Here is a 19,025-nt window from a genome sequence, read left to right as displayed (position 1 = left end):
ATCAAAAGATGTGGTGACGGCTTTAGAAAGGATTAAATTCATGAAGATAGGCCAATGACTTTTAAAAATGGAAGCTAAATGAAACCACCCTGTTCCAATGCAATGCACCTCTAAATATCTGGGGAGAAACCACCAAGGAGGGAGCCCTGCCTTCATGCCGTCTGTGAGCTACTCAAAACGCAAGCAGCTGCTGTTATTAAAAGAATGCTGAATTAGATAAAAATATAGCTCTTATGACTATAAGGGATCAGCTACTGCTAATGTGATATAGTGGTTGTCAACAGAGGTTAAGTTCAGCACAGGGTAAACATCACCTCAACAGATCACATAAAATTTCCTCTGTTGCTAGCAATAAGTGAACTCAAACATTCTTGCTAAAGGCTCTTGGGCTCAATATGCATATTTTAATTCTAAACAGATGCAATCTATCAGGAATGCTTGAGGAATTAGTCATTTAAATTCAATAAAATGGAGCCTTCAAATTTCTAGCAAAAATGAACAGCAAATTAATATTAAATTGGCAGCTATGTGGCTTGCTTTAGGTATTCCATTTTGTTTAGATGATGTTTGCAACATATGCCTAGTATGATCAAGGGTTATCTGCAGGTATGTTTTGTCAATCTTCAAAAACATGAGACAAAGCAGGATTTTGATTCTGAATTTTATTTTTAGCAGGATGCATTACTTATGGAAGATGCCACCATTAGAAGATATGGTCCATGCTCCTCACCTGAAACAAAAGCTAGATAGTTGTTAAAGAAGCTGGATTAAAAAAAATATCTGTAAGACAATACTTACCCACATGAAGGTTAGAGGAACCTTAATGAACAATGTTTGGGTTTGTACTTTGTAACAAGTTATTGCTGTTATGTTTAAGGCACAATTAATTTTAGGAAGGGGTCATTATGTACTGCGGATCTAATTTTAAGCTATTAAACCAAAACAGAAATTGTCAGTATAGATGCAACTCTTATAAATAGCTCTCTGCTAAAACTAACATTGTTACTTCCCTAACTGAAGGGGGGGAAACCAAGTATGCACATAACTCAACATGACAAACTACCTTAATTTAGGTAATATCCTAATGCTATTCCACTACCACCCCTCAAAAAACAAGCACCACCATAGTAGGAACACAGAGCTGTCATCTAGGGCTGTTGGAACATTCATTAGAATATATTTATATAATAATAATAATAAATAATAATAATAATAATAATAATAATATACTACTGAATAATAGTTATATACATCTGAGAAAAGAAAATTAAAATAAATAATCCTCATTTCATTAACCTGTTTCACCAGCATATAAAACTCATTTTTTAAAGTCATATGTGTATCCTATTAAGATTCACAAATATGCATCTAGCTTAATTCACCAAAAGCTTTCTTGTGCAGACTTGCTAATGGAGACTATGGGTTGGATCTAGGCTAAGTGAATTCAACTTCGGTCCTACTGAAATCAATGGGAAAAATTAGTCCTAACAAAGTCACATTGTTTTTGGTGGGAACCAAGTGCAACTAAGGCTGCAATCCTAACCTGGGACTGTACCTCCATGGAATTAAATAGGACTTGCATTTGAATAAACATGGTTAGGACTGCACTGTAATGTATTCTGGGAAATAAATCACTGGGAAATTATGCACTGAATATATATACCTAAAATTAATATCAAACATGTCCAAGGAGTCATTTGAAATTTATAAAATGTTAAATGTCAAATCTTAACACCTATTCCCTCCACCCCCCCCAGACTGGTATATACAATAAGATTATCGGTAAATACTTAATCATTAAATGGTGAATAAAATTTCAAGTGACAGAAGCCCTCCTAGTCACCTGCTGGAAAGAAAAAGATAGAGAAAACAGATCTAATACCTAGATCTAAACTTTAAGGGAAGTTTAAACATGGTCAAGCATTTTAATTAAGAAAAGCTAGAGAATAGAACTACCACAACAAAGTCACGCACTTCCAATGTTTGCTCTTTCTCTGAGAGGACTTCTTTTTGGCATCGCAGAAAGTCTGACAACATCCGAGTTAGCTGTTTCCTATCATCTATTTCAGCTGCCAACCTGCCATTGTAATCCGCCAGCAACATACATGCGTCATCTACCATCTTGGAAAGCTGCTCTCCTGATTCTTTGTCTAGAAAGAAAAACAATATTCATAATTCAACACATTATAAATCATCTTGGCAAGCCCTAACATTCTGTCATGAGCTACATGTCTGCCAATGGTACTGCTTCCCTTACCTGTTATTCTGTCAAGCAGGGACACGTCTTGAACCTCTACAGGTAATGAGGCTATTCTCTGATGAACTGCTGCATCCCCAGAGGCTGCATTTTCTAATTCCTGCAATGCTCTTATGAGATCTGCAGTCTATGAGGGAGAAAGTATACTTCAAAAAACAACCAAGTATCAACATATAATGCAACAGTACTGGAGACAAGAACCTAAAGCACTGATTTTTCTTTTTTAGACAGTGGGACCTGCATCAAAATATTGCAGTGTGGAGTGCTCCTATTGAAGGTTACATCAAACCAGCCACTGCTTTTTCCTGGATGCTCCATGTCATTCTTATACCAAAAAGCAGGTTTTCTTTCCCAGACAGACAGCATTCTGTGGTTACTGAATATGTTTAGTCCTTATTAGGTTGGTTTTGGTGTCCATCCCCCACTTAGGCTATTTCCTTGAAACATTTTTGTGCACTACTGCAAATCTCAGGGTTCCCCCAAGTTGCAACAGCACTTACAGCCTGAGCATCGGAAACTAAGGGAACGATGATGACCTCTGTGAGAACACAACATTTTAATACAAATTAGACTAAGCATTTCCCTACAACTGTGTGGACTCCCGCTTCTCCATTTCCCCTAGATCTACTTGTCCATGGCAATCACAATGAAGAACCTATTTTGACAATACCCAGGATTAACAGATATTGATTTGAAAGTAAATAATCTTCTCCTAAGAATTTCAGCCCCAAGCAACTTACTACTATTCATCTTTGCAAATGTTTTAAGGACTGTACTATTCACAAGATGGATACTATCTAAACTACTGCAAAGGCTTCATACATTATTTATCATGCTTTTTGCTGAAAGGTTAAAAACATTTTGCCCTATGAATTTATAACACGGTAGTGTGACGAAACATTCTCCCTGCCCCCCATATCCAGACTCATTTCTGTACAATACACATATTAGATGGGCAATATTGCAACAATATCCATCTATGCAGCGAAGCTCTATACAAGGCAGTTATTCAATACCAGCAATTATATTGGAGGAAAGCTTCATACTGAAGGAGCAAAGATTATTACTAGCCACTTCTACCCAGACTGTCACCATAGCAGGAAAATGTGCCCACATGCAGTCCCTTTCAGGATACATTTCTAAATCTACCACCCAAATGGGTAGGATCAGCCTGTCAATCACCTGCTATCATAATGTCAGTTGGCTGACACCTGTCAACCTGGAAAGAAGGATACTATAACTGCCAATCAGAGGTCACAGGGAGCCCCTTTTAAGTGGAGCATTTCTCCCTCTGGAGGGGAAGCAACTTGGATTCAAAGTCCTTCTCGTAGCACTGGTTGTTGATTTTTGGCAATTGCTACACGGGTCAAAATGGGAACTGTACCAGACATAATTAGGCTCAGGGGCTGGAGATTTCACACACCTGCTTTAAAAAAACCAAATCAAATGTTTGGAGATAGTAAATCCAACACCTAGAAGCAACACTCCAGCTACGTTTTCACTTTCACAGATTATTTCTACCTGTGGAGGGTCACATGGAGAGCTTTGTGTTGAGCAATTATTGTCTTCCACATTTATCTGTTCATATGGGCGTTTTCTTGGGTTTTTATCGCCATCTAGAAATTAGAGGGAATAAAATTAGAGACATAAAAAATCTGCTCGAAAGATATGTGAACCAGAAAAAATAAAGTTGTACGAGCTGAAATTTACTTACACAAAGCCTGTCTAAGCTGTTCCAATACATCGTTTTCATAAACAGATCTTTCTTCCCAAATTGACAGCACTCGACCCAGGTGCTTCTTACAACTCTCATCAGTCTCACTGTGGTAGGGAGAAAAAGCAAATGAGGTACTAATACATGGCAAGGTAAGGAGCATTAACAGATACCAGAATTCAAACCAAACCATGTATGAAATTTCAAGTCACCACATCCCAATAGAATGTTGGGGTATATAAACAGCTGAATGTTCAGCTAGGTAGACAGAATTCATCTCCCAGTTTACTAAGATACAACAATCCTGTTTCAAATAGCTCACTAAAACCTGTAAAGCATGATAAGACCAAGCACTCTGTGGCTTTTTTGGGGGGGGGGGGAGAGGGAGTATTCTCATAAAGGTGTAGAGAGAGAAAAAAAGTATCTCCAAAAAACACTTCACAGAACTGAACAGTTCCTTGATTACTTGTTACCAATCTAAATATTTGTGGCCATGATACTAGATCTGTGTAAACGAAGTTTAAACTGAAATCCCCATATTAATGTATTCTTTTGATTTGTTTGGAAACAGTTGTAAGACAATCTTACTCAGCTACGAGTGATTGCCAAAGAAGTAGTAACAGCTAAAACATTCCTCTTTCCTACATGGTGAATTATAAACCTATAACCTGTCAATACAACAAAGATTATTTGATATTCAATTCATACGTGCTCCACTTATGCAGAGTTACATTCAAGTTTGTTACAACTACTGCTCAACACAAAAGACTCACCATGACATCTCATTCCTATAAGCCAATGGTGACACTAACGGAAGCTAATTTGTGAGCCTTGTCATCAAAATTTATTTCAATTTTCTAATTAACTTACTATGTATGATATTGTTAGGCGGCTTTGCAAACCATTTTTCTACTACTGCTTTTTTGTATGGAAAAAAACCACTTTTACAAATGCTATCTTTCATTGCCTTGATTAGAAACATAATGAATGAATAAAACACATATTGAAGTGGACAACTGGAGCTAAATAAACAGTAATACTCAAATCTAAAGTCAATTAACTTTTTTCAGGTTATTATCGCAGCAAAGTACATCTGTTATTCATGCCACTTTTGAGGTATGCTAAAAATCAACAAACAGTTTTCAGTAGTTTCATCCCCTCAAAAAATCTAATAAAAGGGGAGTGTACGGTATTGAGTTGCTGTGATAAATATTCCCAAATATTCCAATAAAAATAATTTCCATGGGGTTGGGGAAGAGAACAATTGTACCTGGAAACATGTTTGAAGGCCTCAACTATGACTGGTGCGAAGTCTTTTGTAAATTCAGGTCCTTTTCTTTTGCTGTTCTGAATTACATCATTGGCCAGATACAAGAATGTAAGCTTCCTGTTCGGTTTTGCTGAAAAAAGAAAAGAAAGGGCGGGGGAGAGGGATGTTATAACAATACTGAAGCAAATGACAATAAGGATTTTCCCAATGTTAGTAGCAGTGATGTGGGGTGGATTTTCCTCCTAATGCTTTATTTTTTTATACGTTTGTAAGTTCATTAACAATGAATTGATGCCAATTGCAAATACAGCATTAGATGAGCTTGGCAGTTTCAACAGGGGAAATAAGCATGGTAAATTAGATCACCCTGTAAAGGTATGAGAAAGTTTTCTAAAGCAAACTGAAAATTTTGTAATATGTTTTATCCTAATTTGCATATGAAAATATTTCAATTCATTAATTTCCAAAAACTTCACATCATTGATTCGTAATTATAACCCTGCTTCCATATGAAACAGGAACTTCTGCACAGCTACCCTCTGAACTTTATAAGTAAGCAAAGATTTAAAAACAGGTACACAAATAAGGATCCTAATCCAACATAATAGCCTTGGGCACACACTGTGTTGACTTCCTTGACTTACCCATACAGTGGTGCCTCGCAAGACGAAATTAATTCGTTCCGCGAGTCTCTTTGTCTAGCGGTTTTTTCGTCTTGCGAAGCAAGCCTATTAGTGGCTTAGCGGATTAGCGATATTAGCGGTTTAGCAGCTATTAAAGGCTTAGCGGCTTAAAGGCTATTAGCGGCTTAGAAAAAGGGGGGGAGCGAAAGAAATCGCAAGACTCGCAAGACTTTTTCGTTTTGCGAAGCAAGCCCATAGGGAAATTCGTCTTGCGAAGCGCATCGAAAAACGGAAAACCCTTTCGTCTAGCGGGTTTTTTGTCTTGCGAGGCATTCGTCTTGCGGGGCACCACTGTACATAAAATAAATAAATTAACCTACCCCTAGTACCTTTAACAAGAGTGTTACATGCGGCATTAAGGTTAGTTTTTTCTTAATGTACTCATGTGGAATATTTAAAAGCTTATTACTGACCAATGCAATTGTATTTATTTGAGACATTTATCCATCTATCATCTGTGTTTTATTTTTACAGCACCCAATGAGGACAAACAGCTCTCTCATCGGAGGCAGTTCCGCAGCCGAAATGCTACTACAAGAATGATTACACATGCCCCATATCCCAGCCAACATACACCATGTTCACGGTAGGGGTAAAAGTGAACACAGTGTGTTTGTGATTCGAATTGTCAAAGGCTCTGGGGTGTCCCTTCCTTAGGATCTGATGTGCAGATTAGCTCTCTTAAGGTGTATCAGAAACCTCAGTTTCTGTGTGAGAAATAGTGTGAGGCCATATTTTTCTCTGCACTTTGTGCTGAGATTCAAAATGCACGAACAACCAGTATTCCAACCGCCAACATAATCCAGGCTACCACATTTTGCAGCAATTAAAGTTTCGGAAACACCATTAAAATCAGCCCCAAATACAGCATATTACAGTAGTCTAGTAGTGCAACGCCAATCAAGAGCAGTTGTACACCTCCACTCAGTCTGGCTGGCTTTCCAGCCCCCACTGAGTCCATTTTATCTGAAATATGTTCCATCTTGTTCACCCTCACCCAGTACAACCATTTTCATAGGCCTGTTCAATACAGTGGTGCCCCGCATGACGAATGCCTCGCAAGACGGAAAACTCGCTAGACGAAAGAGTTTTCCGTTTTGGAGGTGCTTCGCTAGACGAATTTCCTATGGGCTTGCTTCGCAAGACAATGTCTTGCGAGTTCCTGCTGGTTTTTTTTCCTTTCCCCCCCTTTTTCTAAGCCGCTAAGCCGCTTATCAGCTGATCCGATCAGCAGATAAGCCGCTAAAAGCCGCTAAAAGCCGCTAACAGCGCTAATCCGTCAATAGGCATGCTTCGCAAGACGAAAAAAACGCTAGACGAAGAGAATCACAGAACGGATTCTTTTTGTCTTGCGAGGCACCACTGTAGTTCCACAAGCTCCTAGAGATTTCTACATGGGAAAGAGAAGTTTAGGTACATGTAAATGGCTTGAAGTTGACAGCACAGCCCAAACCATCAGATGACCTCCCCCAGCGGTTTATTATAGATCAGGGGTGAGGAACCCTTTGGCTCCATACATACCTACATAATTTTATTTGTATGTCGCCTTTCCATGTTCACAGTGCTTTACAATGTGAAAAAATACAAACATAACAAAAGTGGTCATAAGCAATAAATAAAACATCAGAAAGTACACAACCAAACGGAACAATTTCCTTGTAAATACTAAGAACTAAAATAAAGATCTTAAAAAAATAATAATAAAAACAAGAACCACTGCCCCTTACAACAATACCTCAGCCCAAGAGTCTGTTCAGAAACCTCAGCTTTTGTAGCTGGAGCCAGTCGAGCTACTGCCCTCTCAGGCCAGGTGGAAAAATGACTGCAATGCAGGGAGCATGTCTTCCAGAACTCACAGTCACAATCACATGCCATTATGACTTCACATGATTGGTACCTGGGTTTTCCTGCCCTGTCAACATCGCTTCTGTGGGGTCCCAAAGCAGCTGGCTGTCATGCAAGGGGAGTTGTCAGCTTTATACTTTGCAAGGCATCCCACACTTCTTTAAACTCCTGGTGCCAGAAGTTTAAAGGAGAAGTGTGAGGAAACTTGCAAAGGGCAGTGCTCAGCCATTGGGAGTGTGCCTCTCCCCACTGTTACCTGCCCCACATCTGACGTCATGAGTAGAGATGGGAAGGCCTGGGGGGAAAGTGGGAAAATTGGGGGGGGGGCAGGTTTTTCCCCGCCCTCCCAACATGAAAAAGGCGGGGGGGGGGAACCTGGTTTCCCCCCCAATTTTTCCGTTTTTTTCCAGGTCTTCCCATCTCTAGTCATGAGGAGCCTTGGTGGCCCATGTTTGACCCGTGGCCGAGAAGCTCCTCATGCCTGCCTGATATAGATGATTGTGCCTCCTAAACTCAGATTTATACCATAGCTGATGATACTGAAAGCTACCAAGAGTTCTAGAAAATACAACTGGGCTTGGACTCATCCAATTCTTTCCCTAACATATGTATCCATCCTGAAACCAGGTTGGAATCCAGATTATCAGTATCCTCTTTAGAAAAAAACGGAAAAAGCTACCTCATTCTCCAGTAATTTACTCAAAAGGGGAAAGGTTAGAGACTGGACTATAATTAACCCTGATCACTAGGTCTAAGCTTTAGACTATGGTGGGGAATATTTTTGACTCCCATTGGTCAACTTTGACAGGTGGGAGGGGCAACTCACCTGTCAAAATCCCTTGCCCTTTGTGAGTTTCCCTGCACTACTTCTTTCCATCCCCCATATCAGAGGTGAAAGGGGGAAGTGAGGGGACACTCACAAACTCCTTTGCAAGTCTCCTGTGTGTTGCCTTTCCATTCCAACATGCTTAGATGGTGTCTTGGCTACATCCAACTCTGCTAAAACTACAGTATGCCAGTTAGTGCAAATTGGAGTGTATTTATCTGCAAAATATAAAGCAAACTGTGAAGCAGGCTTTCAATGGTTCCTTCACTTCATTCCCCAGATCCCTATCAATACAGCCCCTCACCTAAACAATAAAATCACAGCCAGCAGTTAAAATTTGCGGCATAAGAGACATACAAGAATCTGAAGGAAATATAAAATTTTTCACAAGATGTTGAAAAGAGAACAGAGATACAAAAGTCTCTCAGAGAAAGGATTATCTGAAAGTTATAATTCAGTGTACTCAGACTTTTCATTCTCTCTCTTATTGTTCTCTTAAACAAGAGTATGGTGCCCTCCAGACTCCTCAACCAAGCCCTTGGCACTCTCAGAAGGCCAGACCATGTCCACAGGCTGCTACCCGCACCGGCTGTACTTTAAACCCTCCAGAGAAACACTCTTTAAGAGTGAATATTCAATACCTTAAGAGAGGTGTGGATTGTATATTGGGTGTCCAAGCTTGTTTACATAAGTTTCTATTTTCCAACCCTTGTAGGAGGAGATGGGATGTTCTGCACTCTTTTTTGCTCCACACAGAAACCAATAGGTGCCAAGGAAAAGAAGCATCCTCTTCCATACCCAGCACAGAGTAGCCGACCACACTGGATAGTAACATGTTTGAGGCAAATAACCTTTGTGAAGCTTATTTACAAGGCTGCCCTGAAGAATACCAATGCAAACGTCACACTGAATATAACTGGGGCGGGGGGATGAGTGCAACCACAGTAATAAACATATTTCCAGCACCCTGCCCATGACTAGCAGAAGCAGAATAAGATCAGCAACTATATGCAAATTCATTTATTTTATATAGCAAAATTCTGCTTGTTTTGACAGCTCTACTTTACTTACTTTGCCAAACCTTTATTAGGCATTACAAATATATTCCATCATAAAAACATCCATATATAAGTTAAAAATATATACATTTAAAATATATAATAACAAGGAATTCATTGGGATTTCTTCCCGCTAAATAGTGCCATTCACCACTCTAAGATATACTATTGACAAAAACTTAGGACCCTTGCAGTTACTTCCAGGTTAACGTCAGACAGATAAAATTTGATATTTTCACTGTGCTGTGATATTACAATTCCTCAAAAAGGGGATAGCACACATCTGTGTAGCTAGTTGTACAATGGACAGTAGAATAGAATATGTTCTACAGTGTTTGGCACATTCAAAGAACATCTGCAATGTCTATTATTTCTGGAAATGTTTAAATGTCTGCCCTTGAAAAAGCTGAGGAGAAAACGTTCAGTTAGGCTAATGTAAAGGCTGGACTGGAATTATTTATTTTGAAATATAAGTGATCCTGTTGCATTTAATCCATATAACTAGGGGAAGCAAATTTTATTTACAGCTGACTCGATGTTTTGTTTTTCAATGTCTCTTAATCTGGTTTGACTATTGCGATAAATATATTGCTCGTTTGAATTATACAACAGTTCCAAGTCAATACCAATAGATCTAATTCTGCTATGTAAGAGTTCGAATCATCTGGATTTATGAGAGTCCTTTAGTAAGTCAGAAAGCAGACTCAAAGGCTGGCAATGAAAATGGCAACACAAATAGTATTTTATAGTGCTAGCCCATACCCAATAATCCATTGTCTGTATACCTAGTTCTGAATGCATTGTCTCATACTTGATTGAACTTGGGAGCCCCAGGATATGTCTCAAGAAACTTGAGTGTATCTTATCTAAACGACTATTATATGCTTGTATCTATATTGGGATCTCAAAATGTAGCTGGGACAACACTAGTTTGAAAAAACTGAATAGTAGCTGGTATAAATTGGTTATCTTTCTGAAAATAAAAGTGAGCTACTGCTGAGGAGGTACACTTTGCCTGTTTTATAGCACTTGTGCGATGGTTGGATCAACCTGAGTTGCTCTGGAAAAAAAATCCCACAGTATCTGTGCATCTTGACTTGCTGGATTTCTTATCCTATTTTCCATTTCTGTAATTTCCGGGAATTAGAGAAGACCAGAATTTTTGTCTTCTCATAATTTATTGAAGGTTTATTGGTTTCACAATAGAAAACCAGGGACAGTAAAAGACGTTTCCGATCTATCCTCATCAGTGATAATAAGGCTGCATCATCCGCATACCGTCGTAGCTTGGATCTCAAACACCTTGGCTCCTGAACAAACCAGATCCTGAACAATCGAAACCCAGAAGTGAGTGTTCCAGTTTTCGAACTACTTTCGGAAGCCTGGCACGGCTTCCGCAGCTTCTGATTGGATGCAGGATATTCCTGCAGCCAATCAGAAGCCGCAACTTGGTTTTTGAACGGTTCCGGGAGTCAAATGGTGAAACGGACTCCCGGAATGCATTCTGTTTGATAACCAAGGTATGACTGTACAATAAAAGTGCAACTGGATTTTGATGGGATGTGATTCTTTAATTTTTTTTATGTGCTCTGGAAGATCTGAAAAAAATAAATTAAAAAGAAAAGGGACAAGAATACACCCATTTTGTATTTGGGATGTTGGAATTGAGGTGACCTTTGGCACTGAGTTTGATTTGGCAGATGTCAAAAAAATATAAATTCTGTATTGAGATCAGCAAGCGTTGGATTCGTAACTCTAAAAGCTTTTGACGCTTAAGAATCCAAATGCAGAAGTTAGTAACTGTAAAATCATAACTATTAGATAAAAGTTTCTACCCTGCATGATGGTTGTTAAAAAATCTGAATTGTGTACCAAATTCTGCTGAAAAGATAGAATCAACTAATTAGTGGTGAACTTACATTCCAGCTTAATTATGATTCTAATTACCTAGGCGATACATTTTTTCCCAGAGAAGCCAAGCCCCTTTATTTACAGTTGTACCTCGCAAGACGAATGCCTCGTAAGACGAAAAACTCGCAAGACGAAAGAGTTTTTCGTTTTTTGAGTTGCTTCGCAAGACGAATTTCCCTATGGGCTTGCTTCGCAAGACGAAAACGTCTTGCAAGTTTGTTTCCTTTTTCTTAAAACCGTTAATACCCAGAGTGCATTGCTTGAACAGTGTACAGTGGTGCTTCGCAAGACAAAAAATTCGCAAGACGAAAAAACTCGCAGAACGAATTAATTTCGTCTTGCGAGGCACCACTGTACTCCCCTGTCCCTCCAAGGCTCAGTGCAGATGCATGTTCAGATCTGGAAAACCCCTCAGGCTTCTGTGATCCTCCTACTTGAACTTTCTTTCCCTCATCAGCACTAACTATGGCTACCATTCTGTCTGCACCAACTGAATGTTAGCCATAATTCCTCTGGGATGGGGACATACACTTGATCACTTAACTCTGTGATAACTATGCACTTAGACTCTGAGAAAATACAAGAAAACTATTCAAAGGCCACATTGTATCAACATATAATGAGTTGTATATTGAAAAATTCTGCAAAATTGATGACTGAGGAACTGATACTTCCTTCAGTGCAAAATTAATTAGCCAACAATCACTCAAAGAGGAATTAACAGTTTCACAGCCCTAGCAACATATCATACAACAGGTTTGTTGTGACTGTTTAAGCCATTGTGTTAGTCATTACAGAAGAATATTAACTGGCTTTTGAGCTAACAGCAACACATATGTATTATGGTTCTATTATCATAAGGCACTATCTTAAAATCACTCGCATTTCCCACAGTGACAGTCAGAGGGGGTGGAATGGAAACAGTAATCAGAACTGTCAAATTATTTCTTTTACATGCAGGAACTTACACCTGTGTAAGATTGTTGCCCAAGATTAGCATAACTGCTAGAGTGGTAGGAATGTTATAAATTCAATGAAACTAAATTCATGGTACACAAGTTCTATTCCTTTCAATGAAACTACCTGAAGTATGACTGTGTCCAGATCCATCCAAGTCATACTCTTTAACAGATAAAGTGCAAAAACTCTTCTGACCTGTGCTGTCTAGCATGTGGGGAGGAGGAATCACTGTCTTTATCCTATCTATTTATCCTATCTATTTATCCTATCTATTATTTTGCAGAAACAAAAACAGAATCCTAATTCCTCAAAGTATCTCTCTCCTTTCCTCAGCAATCTTTAAAAATTAAAACAAAACAATCTGGCTATTGATCAAATGATGATTTCCTCAGCTAAGTGTTAGCTTAGACTCCATCTTATTAAATAATACACCAGGTGAATTCATTTTTAAGAATGAAATATTAATTCAGAGCCAAAGTACTGCAATTTGTATGAACAGCTACTGAAATGTTGATATCTTTTATTTTTCAAGGACCTCCTCTCCTTATATGACCCAGACCCTGCAATCGTCATCTCAGGCCCTTCCCTTTTCTGTATGCCCATACCACAGGAGGTCCAGAGAGTAGCAGCATGGGAATGGGCCTTTTCAGTGTTGGCTACCTGCCTGCAGAATGGTCTCCTGGCATCCTCTTTGTCCGGCTTTTGGCACCAGACAGAAACATTTTGTCTGGGCTTTTGGCCCTTAGTCTGAGGGCTTTTCAAATATTTGTTTTTGAAACCCACTAAGTACAAATCTGCATGCACTCACTAAAGGGTAACACTCAGTTATCAACTAGCTTTACACAAGGAAGTTTGGGATTTTTTATGAGATGAAGCTGGACATTAAAATTGGTAGAGAAAACTAAGAAGACCTGGTTCACACGAAACACTAAACAAAATCATGGCTTGGCACAGATGACCAAACCAGTGTTCGAAACTCCCATTGTTCGAGGCGCATTTTGTGACAGGGAATTTCATTAGCATGAGCGGTTTCTGAGCTCTGGGTGCAATACTGAACCTAAAATTTCAGATTAAAACTACAAAGTGGAAGGAAAGGATGACTTTTTTCTGCCTCCCTACTTCCAGCTACTCTCTGAAGACTGGAGAACAGACCCTCTTTAGAATATTAGGGGGGTGGGCAGGGGAAGGACCAGACCATGTGAAAAATGAACATAATATTTTAGCTGCAGTTCATACATTTTCAACTTTCTAGTCTTGTTATAAAAGTGTGCCTAGACATTCTGTTGTTGTGCCCATAACCTAGGTTTAGGATGCCATTTAGCTCCTAGCTTTCATATCTCAGTTTCTAACACTGGACTAAACATGTAGTTTCATGGAACAAAGGCTATGACTACTGTTCTCCACCACAGTTCTGCTGCACCAAGCCACACTTTTACTTAGGTGTTGCATCCAAACATAGGCTGCTTGTTTGTCTTGCTCCAGACAAATAATGAAGGATTATTTGTGGTTCATTACTGAACCTAACTTTTCCCAGGCCTCCTGCAGGATGACCAAAATTAGATTGAAAGCTTTTGTGTCATCTGAACCCAGCAAACTGTTTTTAATATCAATGATGGCTTGTTTGAAAGCAAGGTGCTTCAGGCCATCATTTATGAAGCTGCCACATGCAAAGAAAACATTGTTAAAATTAAGCACACTAAGTTGTGGATAACTGAAATCTGAAGTATAAATCCCCAAACTTCTCATGGCTGCACAGGCGGAGGATTGGAAATAGAACTGGGGAGTGCACAAAGCCAAGGTAAGGTGAATCTAACAAGCAAATAATTAGAAATACTCTGGCAAGAGAAAACTTGCCAGATGGTCATTATGATGGTATATTCTGCCTTCAGAAATAAAAGCATTAAGAAAATAAGCACACACTTGGATCAGTTCAGTCCTGGTGATAATTATGAATTACCACAACCCAAATTGAGACACCCACATCAGAAATACATAAGCAATTCAGATTCAAGGTTACATTTAATAATATATTTATTTTAAATTCTAACAATATTGGGTTTAATTCAACCTAAGTTACTTGAACATACCTCTGAATGAAATAAACTGTTAGGTTGGATGCAACCCATAGTCCTTATAATGCTAAAACCAAGCTACAGTACTTTTTTATTTAGGAATTCTTAGTTTCAAATATTGAAATAAAACCCTGCAATACAGCTTTTGAAACATATTTATATGAAATACTAAAAATGATTAAAATTAGGTGCCTTTCCAAAAATGCTCTCGGCAACACACAACAGTAATAAATACAATTGTTCCAAGTAGTCAAGTAAAATGGAGCAAATGTATAAAATATGGCCCTAATGTAACACACACACTCCAAGGTGCAAGGGGGGAATAACTCCAAAGTTGCACTTGACATAAAAAAACTTGTGCCAACAAGAAACATTTTAAAATGATAGCCACATAGTTTTGCCACAATATGGTAGGGCATATGATTGCTAAAGGAAGATGGAAGTGATGCACAAAAACGTACTACAGTGGTGCCTCGCAAGACGAAATTAATTCGTTCCGCGAGTTTTGTCGTCTTGCGATTTTTTTCGTCTTGCGAAGCATGGTGTCGGGAAAGTTTTGGAAAAGCTTCAAAAATCACCAAAATCTTTAAAAACCTCAAAAAAAGGCTACCACACTGTGTTCTATGAGTTGCTCCTCGAAGTCAAGTCGCAACTGTATTAACGGTGTTAAGAAAAAGGAAACAAACTTGCAAGACGTTTCCGTCTTGCGAAGCAAGCCCATAGGGAAAATCGTCTTGCGAAGCAGCTCAAAAAACAAAAAACCCTTTCGTCTAGTGAGTTTTTTGTCTTGCGAGGCATTCGTCTTGCGAGGTACCACTGTACAGTTGAACTAAACCCCAAATGGAAGAAAATATAAGAACTAAAAACCCCAGAGGGATGTTATTTCATGAGCTTTTCACATCCATTAAAACATGGATAGGCAAACTAAGGCCCGGGGGCCGGATCCAGCCCAATCACCTTCTAAATCCAGAATCAGCGTGTTTTTACATGAGTAGAATGTGTCCTTTTATTTAAAATGCATCTCTGGGTTATTTATGGGGCATAGGAATTTGTTCATTCCCCCCAATATAGTCCGCCCCCCCACAAGGTCTGAGGGACAGTGGAACGGCCCCCTGCTGAAAAATTTGCTGACCCCTGGTCAGGTCTGAAGCCAGTATTACATCTATTTCTTTTTGTGAAAATGTATAAAGCAGTTGCTGAGGTGAACCAAGGTTCAGCAGACCACTTTGACAGTGACAATGTATTTTTAAAATATTGGGATTTGGCCCCTTTTTAGGTTTTAATTATATCACCACCACACTAGTACATTTGCTAGGTGTTCCCAGTCTCAACCTTCTTAATAAAAACACTACCTCAAGTACACTTCATTGTTGGTTGATACTTGAGCAATGCTGGAAGTTTCACGACTGGTTGGCTAGCATAAAATCCAATTTATCTACCTCCTGCAGATTCACTTATACTTCTGATTCTGAGCATCTCCATGAACATGAGGTAACAGTCCCTCCAGGAATTCCTAGTACTTTGCAAAACTATGGTTGAAATACATATTATGGCATGCAACTAATGGTAACCAAGGAATTCCTAGTTCAAATCTAATCTGACCTCACCCTGATCAGGCATCCACATTTCCACTCACCACTGGTTTCACTGGCAAAATTGGTAAGAGAAAACAAATTGTCCTCTATAGCTTGAAGTTGGGATAATCTTACAGTAGTTCAGAGTGCTAAGTGCAATGACAAGAGAAATTCCCACCTATATCTTCAAGCGAGAGCAAGGTTGGGACTAGCTGTTCAGGCAACCAAAGAATTCCAAACACTTCAGTTGTCTACTACTGTATATTTTAAGTGCAAGCTTCTCTCGCTACTTTCAAGGAATAATGTTGCAGCTGACAATTTTGGCAAGCAGGTGTGGCCAAGGTGTTCAAAGCATCCCAGTTGCACTGTGCCCAAAATAAGCCCAGTTGTCTTCCCTAAATTTGGAGCCACAGACGAGAGCATGAACATTGCCTGAATTCCCACAGAAGTGCAATGCTAAGTGCAACAATCCCATGTACAGTACATCTGCCTTGAATTGTCTAGGTTACAAGGGTCAGTCAAAATTTGTACCTTTGTAATATTTACGTACCACCATTTAGATCAAGCGATTCAAATTATGTTTAGAAAGTAATAGCATTTTTGTATTGCTACCTGCTGCATAGAGATTGAACTGAATATTGCTCCATTCTTCCCAATCCCCTTCCCCACAACAAAAACATTATAATTAGATATCAGAAAATGGTAATGTTGCAACATCAGCAACAACTGATTTTTTTTTTGTATCCTTCCCCCCCCCCAATAAAAGACAATCACCTTGACCCACAATGACATTTTCATACCCCCATCAACAGCTGTTATGGAAACCCTCCTTACAAGGGTTCCAAACCATCTTAAATTTTGGGTGGAACCTCCCAGTCTGTCCCTGGAGGGTAAACATGCTTATTTGGGAGTAACATATTGTAATCAGCAGTGGCTGAGAATTAACAGACATACAGGGAGGACCTTGGTGCAGGGTTTCCAAAACTGCTTCAAGCTGTTTTTGGACTAAAATTCTCATCATCCCTAGCTACCAGACCCAGTGACTAGGGATGACAGTAGTCCCAAAACAGCTGGAGACCCACTTTGGGGAAGCTGCATGCTCCACTACAGGGGGCAGAAAGCAGACGGGGGCGTGGCTGCCCCCCCCCCCGTTTGATGTGAATCCTGGGGGCGTGACGCACGCCCAGCAAGCTGGTGTGTGTGTGTGTGTGTCCGGGGGCCCACTGTGATGGCACCCTACTGGAATAGTGCTGCCGGGGGCGGTCTGCTCCCTCCACACTCCCGTTCCTCCGCCAGTGAGTGTAACCAGCCTTTCTCAACCTTGGCTCGCCAGGTGTTGCTGGACTACAGCACCCATCATTCCAGGCTACCAAGACCAGTTGCCAGGGATGATGCGTTGTAGCCCAACAGCATATAGCAACCCAAAGTCGAGAAAGGCTGGTGTGAGCCTTAATTTAGGATTGTGGTGCACAGTACCTTAACATGTAACAAAACTCTTTATCCCTCTTGACTGTTGTGGTTTACAGAAAGGTTAAGGCAAACCAAGAAACACGCAAAAGCCACAATGCCAAAATAGAGTAAAATGACCCCGCATTTCAAACCCTCTTGGAGGGGTAGGCTCGTCGAAACGGGAATGCAGTCTCGGCAGGCGCCGGAAAGAGCGCCTGCTCGATCTCAAGTGGCAGGGAGTTCCAAAGTACTTCCTATCACGGGAAACGGGGCTCGCCGGGGCTTCTGCGGCTCTTCCTCGCCGCGCCCCCTTTCCTATCCCCCACCCCAACGAAATAAAGGTTAGGGGGCGCCGGCAACGGTCCCTCCGCCGTCCCACAAGCGTCTTCCTCCCGGGCCGCACCGGAGGCCGGCGGCGGGTCCCCGTTCTCTCCTTCCGGCTGGCTGCTGAGGCGAGAGCGGCCTCCGAGGCCCGCCGCGAGGGAGGCGGAAGAGAGGGAACCGCCGCCGCCGCCGAGGTACCTGGCAGTTCCCCTCACATCCCGCTCGCGGCCTACCTGTGCGACCTTTCCCCCCCGCCCCGCGGCCTCACCTTTGCGCAGCTCCCGCTCCCACACGGCGACGATGAGGGGCGAGTGCTTCCTGTGGTGGATGAGCCACAGGCTCAGGGTCTGGACGCTCTGCTGGGAGTTGCTCAGCTCCAGCAGCTTCCGCTCCAGCGCCGACTCCGAGAACGCCGACATCGCCTCGCCCGCCTCTTCAGGGAAGCTGAAACGGAACCCTCCGGGAGCAGGAGAGAGAAGCAGGCCGCCGCCGCCGCCCCTCCCGCCTTCCCCCTCCTCCTCCCCGCGCGCGCGAAACGCCTCACCGAGACAAAATGGCGGCGGAGCAGCCGCTACGCACGCCCCGCCGCAGCCGCAGGGCCACGCCCCCTCCGCGTGACGCCACAAAGCGCGGGAAGGACGGTTGCTGCGGGAGTGCGGGGGGGGGAGGGGCGGCAGGTGTGTCGCCTCAGAGGCCCCTCACCTGAGGGGGGGGGGCGGGTGCAGGTGGATGTATATATGGAGTTGCGTGTTTGGGACACGTGTACATGAGTGGGCGTGTATATATGTGGGGGAATATATACCTGGATGCGAGTACACATGTATCCTTTTAGGCTGCATTTATATTTGAAATTATGGGATGCGGGTGGCGCTGTGGGTTAAACCAGTGTTTTTCAACCACTGTTCTGTGGCACACTAGTGTGCCGCGAGATGTTGCCTGGTGTGCCGCGAGATGTTGCCTGGAAGGAGGCGGGCGAGTTGGGCGGCGAGAGGCGGGGCGGCGGCGGCGAGGAGAGGCCGCCCAGCGCGGGGCTCTCGCCGTCTGCCTGCCTGGCTGCCTGCGAGCTCGGCGGGCAGCGCCTC

The 19,025-nt window shown here is 41.4% G+C and overlaps 1 protein-coding gene and 1 long non-coding RNA gene across 9 annotated transcripts in view; one reads left to right on the top strand and one right to left on the bottom strand.

Annotated features, from left to right (window-relative positions):
- The window catches only part of LOC310692422, a 39,177-nt gene extending 29,732 nt beyond the window's left edge, over window positions 1-9,445 (top strand). For 2 of the 6 annotated variants that reach the window (XR_014518794.1, XR_014518796.1), the window contains 3 exons: window positions 2,485-2,534; window positions 6,399-6,510; window positions 9,311-9,445. This is a non-coding gene — a long non-coding RNA (uncharacterized lncRNA). Of the gene's footprint in view, window positions 1-672; window positions 1,021-2,484; window positions 2,535-6,398; window positions 6,511-9,310 lie in introns of those variants that run through there. The other 4 variants (XR_014518793.1, XR_014518795.1, XR_014518797.1 and 1 more) reach the window with 2 other exon arrangements.
- The window catches only part of RPRD1A (regulation of nuclear pre-mRNA domain containing 1A), a 37,047-nt gene extending 18,497 nt beyond the window's left edge, over window positions 1-18,550 (bottom strand). Inside the window, exons 1-7 of one of the 3 annotated variants that reach the window (XM_083473355.1) lie at window positions 18,212-18,550; window positions 5,242-5,371; window positions 3,972-4,078; window positions 3,779-3,873; window positions 2,258-2,384; window positions 1,975-2,150; window positions 648-742 (exon numbers count right to left, since the gene is read on the bottom strand). In XM_083473355.1, the coding sequence (XP_083329481.1) occupies window positions 704-742; window positions 1,975-2,150; window positions 2,258-2,384; window positions 3,779-3,873; window positions 3,972-4,078; window positions 5,242-5,371; window positions 18,212-18,362 (825 nt within the window). In that variant the 5' untranslated portion in view covers window positions 18,363-18,550 and the 3' untranslated portion in view covers window positions 648-703. Of the gene's footprint in view, window positions 1-647; window positions 743-1,974; window positions 2,151-2,257; window positions 2,385-3,778; window positions 3,874-3,971; window positions 4,079-5,241; window positions 5,372-18,211 lie in introns of those variants that run through there. The other 2 variants (XM_083473356.1, XM_083473354.1) reach the window with 2 other exon arrangements.
- Window positions 18,551-19,025: the final 475 nt, after the last annotated feature.

This window comes from Podarcis liolepis, assembly GCF_965112155.1.
Source record: "Podarcis liolepis genome assembly, chromosome: 13".
Taxonomy (NCBI): Eukaryota; Metazoa; Chordata; class Lepidosauria; order Squamata; family Lacertidae; genus Podarcis; species Podarcis liolepis.
The sequence above is the reverse complement of the archived record's forward strand: the minus strand, read 5'-3'. Positions and strand labels throughout refer to the sequence as shown.